This window comes from Amborella trichopoda, chromosome 7 (assembly GCF_054954075.1).
Source record: "Amborella trichopoda isolate Santa Cruz 75 chromosome 7, AtrichopodaSantaCruz75HAP2 v2.0, whole genome shotgun sequence".
Lineage (NCBI taxonomy): Eukaryota > Viridiplantae > Streptophyta > Magnoliopsida > Amborellales > Amborellaceae > Amborella > Amborella trichopoda.
This window is the reverse complement of record NC_142342.1, coordinates 38,112,158-38,122,105: the sequence shown is the minus strand read 5'-3', so window position 1 is coordinate 38,122,105 and position 9,948 is coordinate 38,112,158. Positions and strand designations below refer to the sequence as shown.

At 36.0% G+C, this 9,948-nt stretch overlaps 1 protein-coding gene across 7 annotated transcripts; it reads right to left on the bottom strand.

Moving 5' to 3' along the window:
• On the bottom strand, positions 1-7,409 carry ETFBETA (electron transfer flavoprotein beta). 7 transcript variants are annotated; one of them, XM_088872704.1, is made up of 5 exons: positions 7,081-7,409; positions 6,368-6,652; positions 5,038-5,118; positions 2,309-2,439; positions 1-1,998 (listed from the first exon to the last, which is right to left on the bottom strand). In XM_088872704.1, the coding sequence occupies exons 1-5, from the start codon at positions 7,147-7,149 to the stop codon at positions 1,971-1,973; spliced, it is 594 nt and encodes a 197-aa protein (XP_088728830.1). In that variant the 5' UTR covers positions 7,150-7,409; the 3' UTR covers positions 1-1,970. The 7 variants fall into 7 exon arrangements, with proteins under 7 accessions (XP_088728830.1, XP_088728829.1, XP_088728831.1 ...); XM_088872703.1 differs by having other exon boundaries at positions 1-452; XM_088872705.1 differs by having other exon boundaries at positions 2,309-2,403.
• Positions 7,410-9,948: the final 2,539 nt, after the last annotated feature.

Genomic DNA, 9,948 nt, shown 5'->3' with positions numbered 1-9,948 from the left:
TTGATAACTGGCCAAAAATAGAATAAAATGCATTAATTTTCTGCTGTTTTCAAGGTCAACCTTGTTTTAATTGGGAACAATTACTTGCCTCCCCCATCCATGAATAACGTAGGAGAACCCATTACATTATTCTGTACTTAAACAAGGATTTGGCCCTGTACAGAATAGATATGAAGTTTTTTGTCAATTACAAATTAAAAACTGAAAAGAAAAACATTGTCCAGAATTACAGGACACGAGCTTCATTTTTCAGCTTGTCAATAAGCTCATCTACAGATGACACCTTAACACCCGATTTCCTTTTCGGGGGCTCGTTAACTTCAACAATCTCTATATCAGGCTTGATTTCCACATTTAATTCTTCAGGAGTAACCTTCTTTATAACCTTTGACTTTGCTTTCATTATGTTAGGAAGCGTTGCATATCGAGGCTGATTAAGTCGTAGATCCGACCTGCAAAGAAATAACATGTCCTTTAAACATGTTCATTTCATACAGGCTTATGCATCTATGAACATAGAAGAGTTTTTCTTTCACTAAAAAGGAATATAAGGAAGCTCTTGTTTTTTCTCTCTCTCTAGAGAGAGAGAGGTGCATACAATCAATGGGTGACACAATTAATCTCAGAAAATGAAAGGCAGACAGAATTTGATTCGACAATGCTTACGTTATTAGGCTATAAAGTAACAAAACCAAATGCTTATATGATCAATATAGATATAGTCCACAATCTGAAGGAATATGGTATATGGTACTCCAAAGAGGCATGCACTGTTCATTCCCAATGACAAATGGCAGATATTACAACAGCAGTAGGTCAGGATATCTGCCATGGTTAATCTCCACTACGCTTCATCAGGAATGGATGGTGAAGTCCCTTTGGATTACAATGGTGTTTTAAAACATGGATCGTGCAGGTGGGTAGGCCCTTCACTGTACCAATCCGAATCGGCTCAATTGAAGATCCAGCAAAATTTAACAAATAAAAAAAAGGAACAGCGCGAAAAAGTTGCATAAAGTCATATGTTTGATGATGTTTTTGAGTTTAAATCATTTTAAAAAAGATTATTAAACACGGGGCATTAGGTAAATGGGGAGATTAATTCCGATTCTTGATTCCCGGAGGGAATCAGCCCCGTGACACTGTGAATCCAATCCAAATCAGTGATTTTAAACCTTGGACTACAGTATGCAAAACTCCAATGGGTTATGTATAATTTCTTGAGTGCTAATCCAATAATTTCGAGAAATGCAATCACTTCTGAAAACATACAAAATGATCAAGATGAATGTTTCAAAGTTCAGTGTCTATCTGCAAGTCAACTACAAACTGTGTTGATCATGTTGATTAATGATTCAAGAGTCCATTTAACATACTTACCGTGGCTAAAATCTGAATACAAAATGATTATAAACAAACAAAAGAGTTACTTGAATATCATAAGAATATCACACTTAAAAAGAAACTCCAGAGGTCCAAATTAGAGAGGGCAGAGCAAGGTATACTGTCTTAAAAGTCATACTAGAAAAGAGTGCAGAGCTTTGTCCATATTTCCTGGAGCTTCTCTTTGGAAGACAGCTAACAAAACCAAATTGTCAACTTATTCAGAGTTGATTAAGTCTTAATACAATTGGAAGAATTGCAGAGCATGGATACATTAGAATTCTGTTACATAATGGTAAGTCAACATAGATTACAAGGGACTGTTAGAGAAAAAAAAAAAAACAACAGACACGGACAATAGATAACACCCATGACTGTTTATGAATGTTGCACGTGCAAGGAAATACAAGGGAATGAGAGAGGTCTCTCTCTCTCTCTCTCTCTCTCTCTCTCTGAGATAAAAAAAGAGATCTTATCATCTTTTACATATCTTAGGGCCAGTTTGGATGGACCAATAAACAGAAACTGTACTATTATCTTCCTCCGCTGGTGCTGGATTACCACCACAACATGTTTGTGCCTGTGGTTTATGGAACCCTGCTTGCGTGGAAAATTCTGCCAAATAGCGGTAATTTAATAATAGCCGGAGGAAACAAAAATCATGTATCTCCCCTATTCTATAATAGTAGGAGACAAATATCCAGAGAGGTGTGGTCCACACTCTCCCTTAAGAAACAAAATATGATGCCCATATGGTGCTAAACCGATTAAGACATATGAAAAATTAGATTAATCACAAAAGTATCAATACCTTTATAACGACATAGGATCAGATCTTTGTTGAATAAATGGACCAAGACAGTTGTTCCTAGAAGTCACAGCACTTAGAACAAGAGGAATGGTAAAGAGAAGTATTGATACTTACGTGATTACTGCTGGAAGATCCAAGCATAATGTCTCAAGACCCCCATCAACCTCTCTTTCTACTGTTGCCGTGCTTTTCGCCTTATCCAAAACCACCTGGCACAAAGCAAGTACGCACCCTACTTGGAATGACTACATAATAAATATGTAGTTACATACAGATACACACAAAAAGAGAGATAATAGGGAGGGAGGGAGGAGGGATCCAATTCACACAATTCATTAGACAAAAAAACAATCTTGTTTGAGTGGAGTGAATAAGAATGTCAATGCATCGACTGATGCATGAAGTAGCCGCATTCCATAAATGTTTATGTCTTAATGCATGATGCCAAGGAAGACACATCTGATGAAGTCAGAGTTCATAACAAAACAGTGAAGGCTGATAATTCCAAAATCTGCACTGTAAGTAACAGCAAATTGAAAGAACTTATCACGCATTAGGAGAAAACAAACCTAATAATGGAATTTAATGTGGAAACTCCTCACTCCTTGAAGCAAGTATTCTTTACAAGAAGATTAATAACATAAAAATTGATGGCAAATGCAGGAATCTGGCTCATTCAGGCCTAGGTAGGGTACTGGATTCAAGGCTAGCAGTTACCTGAAACACAGAAAAGATAGAAGCTAGGGCTCTTCTAACAGGCCTTAATGTCTTCTCCCAATGTTTCTTATGTCCCCACAGGCTGAAGGAGACTTCTTGAATGCCATTAAATTGGCTCATCAAGAAGTGGCTCCACTATGGACCAGTGTTGAAATCATAGATGAGGTTTTTGATATTTTTGAGTCCTATATGATCTCCCATAATGACCAAGAGGCCTACCCCCTTGCCAAGGAGGAAATGGGCAGTGAGGCTTATTGTTGAAGAAAACTATCCATAAGAGTTCCTAATTTTATATGTCTCTTATACCGATCTTTTATTGCCTCTATATGCAACTTGATGTAAAACCTTGATGAATGTTCATAATAAAAAGAAAAACACATTTATCAGGAGTAATAAAATTTACAAAACTAGTTTCTAAAAGAAAAAGAAAGCTTATGAAAATTACACAGAGGTGGAAACAGTGAATGCAATATACTGATGTTTGCTGTAAATTTATCACCCAATATACCCATGTCCAAGACTAGACATGAAAATCAACAAAGCTTTAAAAATGGAAATTGTTCACAATATTGGAATTTGGAAGTTTCCTTGGCAGGACATAAGCTCATCTATATCCATCCTCCTTGGTGTGAGAGCCCATCTCATCATGAGATTCTTCCCTCCTGATCATTATCTCTTTCTAACATGTGTAGCAAGTCCTCTGTCTTGGATAAAATCCATATTTGAAATGAATCTAGGATTTTAATCCCAGACTTCAGTCATTTGGATAGTCCAGATTCCATGGGAAACTTTCAAGTATTGTGCAGATACCCTAAGTAGTTTTATCAATGCCTGTAAAAACATTATTGTGTGGTATTAGTATCTAAAACCTCAAGTGCACTGAGAACAGTCGCTTTCATTTGATGTAAGAATCAAACACAAGTCATGAGAAGGCACATGCTTCTCCTGTTCTTGGGTCCCAGATTCAACTCATGTTTGCTGGCTTTGAAAGTTGTTGCTTGGACTCAATAAGCACCTCAGGCTCGGCGAATTATTAGTAAGCTAGTGCTCACTTTTAGAAACCAACTATTTATTAGTCAGATAATTGGTATCCAGCATTATTATCCTATTAGCATACAATAATAACATTTCAATCACAATTAATGATAGGGAAGTACTGAAGATCACAACAACAATCAAAAGTATAGAAGAAATATTCTGGGCATATGGGATCTATCCTTGAAATAGAGATTGCCTAATCTTCAAGGGAAGAATTACTATTGTTATGCCTACAAGTTTGCCACTAGAGAAAGACTACCCAAATAGTACAAATTAAAGGGAGAACTTCCATATAAATGTGAAATCTTTTGATTACTGAGATGGTCTTCTTGAAGAATTGATGGAATAGAACAGATTGATGATCATGTCCACTTACACTTGCACGACCTTACTCCCACAATACGCACAAATCACTCCATGGCTTCAGCACGTTACCACATACAACATTTTCTTGCAATATTTATTGATATACAAGAAATACTCAGCGGATGATTCTTTTTCTTTTACCCCCTTTATAAGTCAAAGCTAACTCCCCATAATTTGGAAGTTATCTTAACACTTTTTAATCCATAACAATACGCAGTGTGTTTCATGGATCTTAATATCTTCCACAACAGTAATATACAACAAATAATGTTGCTTCAGATATTTTGGAGAAACTTGATGTTTCCTTGATGCCTACATAAGAAATCTGCAATAACACCATAACACATGGATTGTGTCTATTAACAAATTTCAGGAACACACAGAAAGGACGAACACTGTTGTGTTGAAGGCTGATTAACCTAAGGACTTCGCTTATGTTTCACATAGTATCCATTGGGCTTGAAGAATGAACTTCCATCCTAGAAAAGCTACTGAAGGTAGGCATCGATTTCTGATAGTCAAATTTCAGTGATTGAAGTTATTAAACGCATAGCACAAGTTTGGAAGAAGTTTATGTAAGCATAACTGCAGAGCCAGTGTAGTCATTTGATTTTAACAACAGATAACAGATGAAACTTACACAAGTAGAATCTAGACATAATAACTATTGCTTAATACAAAGAGCTAAATATTTCTGCCTTGACTAGCATAGAATGGCTTACCTTGGAAGCAAAGGTCCCTTGTGGCCATTTGAGCAGCCCAGCAACCATTTGCCCAGTCTGATTGCAATCATCATCAATTGCCTAAGTGTTGAAATGTCTTAAAAGTTATTAACAGAATGGTAACCCCAAAGAGCACGGAGATCTTAGAAGTGCTAGAAAATGATAGTAGAGAAATGTAGATATGAATAAAAATTTGACAAATTGAATAACTGGTGACAGACACATGATCATTATCATTTTGGAAATACATAATAACACTAAGTAAGTTCTATTGTTGGTAGTTTGTACAAAGTGGATTCATGCCAAACGGAATGAAGGCCACATAATGAAATTAAAATAAAGGAAAGTATACAATGAGCAGGCTACTTAGGTGGGCACGGCATGTGCGGCATAGACCTAATACAATACCGGTTAGGAGGGGCGATTTGTTTCAAGTGGAAAGCTCTAAAAGGGCAAGGGAAAGGCCCAAAAGGACATGGATAGAAGTTGGAAGAGATATAGAGATTTATGGCCTAACTGAGAATATGGCGTTTGATAGAGTGGAATGGTGGAATACAATTCATGACGGTGAACCCAAAGAGTTGGGATAAGGCTCGGATGATGATGATACAATGAGCAGGCTACATTTTTAAAACAGTCTTTCACACCCTTCTTGATGGACTTTGGAAGGAGGATAACACACAACAGTCATCACATTTCACGTCTGATTGCCTAGGAGGGTGTGAATCTGTGTAGGAAAAATGTAGCGAACTCATTGTATGTGATTCCTAAAAACAATAAAAATAATGGCATGATAATGATAGGCATGTTAACAATCATTATAATCATCAATATTTTTTTTTTCCAATATTTATACCGAACTGTTATGACCCAACTTGGTTCAGATAAATAGCCTTCCCTTGCATAGAATCACCATCATAATCTATTGCTATTTCTGGGAAGCAACAAAGAAGCAAAACAGCAATCCTAAAAGATCATATCAACGAAATGGAATAACCATGCATGTCAAGTAAAATTACTCTCAAGTCAATAAACAACAAGCTAATTGAAAACTAAAAATAAAACGATTCCACCAATGATCATGTCATCAGCTTCAATCCTAAATTAAGAAGTATTTCATAACACAGTCTCTACACAATCAATGGCACAAAATGCATTACACAATGAAACATATCTTAAGTTCTTAAGCAAATTTGCATTAAATGTTAGAATTGTGCCAAATTCGATCAATAACATTTTTCTCAATATGCCATCAAGTTATCTAATGGGAAAAAAACGCTTCATAAGAAATTCAATAAAATGTAAAAAAATAAATAAATACAACTGATACCTGTTTTCCAAGCAGTAAAAGCCCTGGATTCTCAATGGCTACAAGTGATTTGAGGAGCTTGGAAACTGATAGCGGGTGAAGATATTGATCAGTGGAGACATGAATTGCCCTATCTGCACCCATGGCCAACCCAGTTCTGAGGGCGTCAGTGCACTGGGCTCCACCCATGCTCACAATTACAACCTCTGATGCATTTCCTGATTCTCGGATGCGCAGAGCTTCTTCGAGCGCAATTTCGCAAAATGGGTTCATGGACATCTTCACATTGTTTGTCTCCACACCACTCTAAAGAGAGAAAATGAAATAAATAAAGAGATGTGGGTCAATTTGCAGAGTCGAGGAGAGGGAGACTAAATAAAAAGAGAAATGTCGATCAATTGGCATGGAGAGAGAGAGAGTTGTATCTAGATAGAGGGAGTAAGGAAGAACATAAGGGTGAGTTGCAAGTACAAAGACGGATAGATAGAGATAGAAAGACAGAGAGGATAGACAGAAATTAAACATGGAAAAACTTTAAAAATTAAATTTAGTTGAGTCACAAATAAGGTGACGATGTGAGAAGAAGACCGAATCATAGAGGAAGAGGATCAAGGAAAATCCCCTCAATATATTAGCTAGAAAGAAAGAAAAAGGTGGTGTAAAATAAATGGCAAACCACAATTGTGAAGCAAATAAGAGAGAGAGAAGAAGACGATGGAGGGGGCAGGATATACCTTGTCTGGTTTGACCCTAATCTTCACTGCGTAGTCTATTACTCTTTTTACTGCCACCAATATCTTCATCTCTCTCTCAACACACTGTACCTCAAAGGATCAAATGAGTGTCTCTCTCTCAACACTGTACCTCAAAGAATCAAATGAGTCTCTCTCTGCACACTGTCCCTCAAAGATTGAAATGATTTTCTCTCTACAGAATATACAAATACACCCTTCTCTGCTTTAGTTGGAAGTTCATTGAAATGGCGTCTCTTTAGGTCAGATTTATAGAGATGATCTTATCTTACGCTTCTCTCTGTGCAGCAAAAGCCCATTCCCCGATGCTCTCTGCTCTCAAGCTTCCGTCTGCTGATTTCTTTCCTCCCCGCTGCGGTTAAGTGCTTGACTACTCGGGCGAGTCCTATCGGACTCGATCATATAACTCGGACTTGTGGGGCGAGCCGCGAAATCCCGAGTTAGGGTGTTGAATTAGATCCTAGAGAAAAAGGGCAAAAGTCTATACAAGGATGACGTATGCATCTAAAAACTTTATCGGAACATTTTATTTTAATATTAAAAAATCCTCTAATAGATTATCTCAACATCGTAATTGATCATCTCAACATCGTAATTGATCATCTCAACAACGAGACATATGAATATGAAAAAAAGAAAAGATTTTAAATCTAGAAAATAGTACATTTTGTAACACATTACCTAACAAATACACAGTTTTAATAGTGGAGATTTTGTGAGATACAAATTTGACTTATAGGTATTTGAATAGTCATGCATAATAGAAAAGGCATTTTATCTCTCTAGATACGATATCTTGTTTCCTCCAATTTACACATTGAATTACAAAAACTTATTTTTTAATAAAATATTTTTTTCTCTCTAAAAAGAGACAAAACTGAATATTTGTGCATTTATATTAGCAAGATAACTTCCTCAATCCTGAACCCCCATGTATCTTGATGAGAAATGCTTGGTAGAAACTTCAACACACATTGATATTCATCAATAATGAGCAAATTTTGCCATGACAAAGCAATTTACAGCGTCTCGGATTAGACAAATTGGAACTCCCTAGTTTCATTTAGCTCTTATTTTGCATTGTCTCATCAATCACTTCCAACCATATGTGTGTTTTTACAGCCCATTTTTCACTTGAACAAACTCGACTTTTTTTATCATTCAGGTTTTAAAATATTGGTGGGGAGGATAGCTTTTCTTGTAAGGTTTGACCATGAACATCCATTGCTAAAATCATCTCAAATGCCTTTTCTCTTAAAAAAACCCTTTTATTTTTTGTTGGCTACAATAGATCATCCTCTATATATAGAGGTAACAAATGCTAGAGATCCCATTTTCAAAGAAATGCTACTCACCTTATATTTTATTATATTCTTCCAATCTCTAACGTTGAAGATCACTTCTTACAAGAAGTCATCATAATCATCGTCAAAGTCTTTTTCCAACTAATTCGGAATCGGCTACACAAATCCTAATCCGTCATTCTGCTTTATTAAGGGCCTCCTTCCAACCATGTCTTTCCTTACTTGCATGTAATATAAATTGTAACCAATCTAATAAATTCAAGACATCCTAATCTAAGGGCATGACGGATAATGGAGATTTTTCAATGTGAATTATAATCCCCAAAATCTTAGATAATTCAAATTTTTATGGAATGTTAATTAAAACTTCATTAAGTATCGAAATTGATTTACAATGAATGAGATTATCAAAAAATCCAAAAAAAGAAACATGGACTGGAAACCCAAAATTGAATGTAAGTTGAATTTGATAACTAGATTTTCAATAGTAAAACGTGGATTAAAATATTATGGAGCAGTGTCGACCTAAAAGAACATCGATTAGGACGGGGGTGATTTAGTTCAAGTGGAAGACTATAAAAGGACAAGGGAAAAACCTCAAAGGACTTGGATGAAAGTAGCGATAAAAGATATATTGACTTATGATCTAACTAAAGGTATGACCCTTGATAGAAAATAATGGTAGAGCAAGATTCATCTAACTGACCTAAAATAGTTAGAATAAGGCTTAGATGACGACTGCATGGTAAAGAACTGAGATTAAAAATTGTCCCCATTTTTCAAGTTACTCTCAATAGCCGTAGTGCTATATATTGGGTACACAGATTGAACATCTATTGCCATGGAGGGACACTCACTATTGGTTACAAGGGATTAGCCTGTCCATATACTTCACATTAATACACATCGAGTGTGTAGTGTAGTCTTTGAGATCTCAAAATTACTATTTTCCAATCTTTGGCCCACATGGATACATGATTATGAACCATCAAAACATCTGAAAGTCATTACAGGTAAAAATGTGATTCAATTTCTAGTCGGTCACCCGAACTAAGTCCAGGTTCGGGTCTATGTTTTGGACCCTCTGGGTCGGCTCTGCATCAGCTTCGGATCCAGATCCTACTGGGAACCTATCAGGTTGTGCTGGGTGACTCAACTTGACACGACCTGGTATAAAATATACAAATATATTATATTAATTTTCCTCTCTTTTTTTTTTTTTGAGAAAATTACATATATATTCGTTATACTTTACGTTATTATGGTTACACCTAATAGTTTCCGTTATTATTCATCTGTCCGTTTTTTATCTTTCATAATGCCTTTTTTAAAAAAAATATTTTTGCCCTTTTTCGGATGTTCAACATCCGAAAACAGGATTTAAAAAAAACGTTTACTTTTCAATTTTCAGATGTTGAACATCCGAAAAGTGCAGCATAGTGAGTAAACTTCGTCCACCCTATTTTCTGCGTTTTTTTCATTCTTTCACAATGCATCTGCGTTTTTCTCATTCTTTGAGAGTGTGATTGATATTGTGTGCTTTATT

What these genes read in the sequence shown, in the direction of transcription:
- ETFBETA (XM_088872703.1), bottom strand. Translation starts at nt 7,149, where the DNA reads ATGAAGATATTGGTGGCAGTAAAAAGAGTAATAGACTACGCAGTGAAG. An exon ending in AAGGGACCTTTGCTTCCAAG is followed by an intron (nt 2,440 to 5,037) that starts GTAAGCCATTCT and finishes TTTATTATGTAG; the next exon opens with TCATTCCAAGTAGGGTGCGT. An exon ending in GATCTTCCAGCAGTAATCAC is followed by an intron (nt 453 to 2,308) that starts GTAAGTATCAAT and finishes ATTTCTTTGCAG; the next exon opens with GTCGGATCTACGACTTAATC.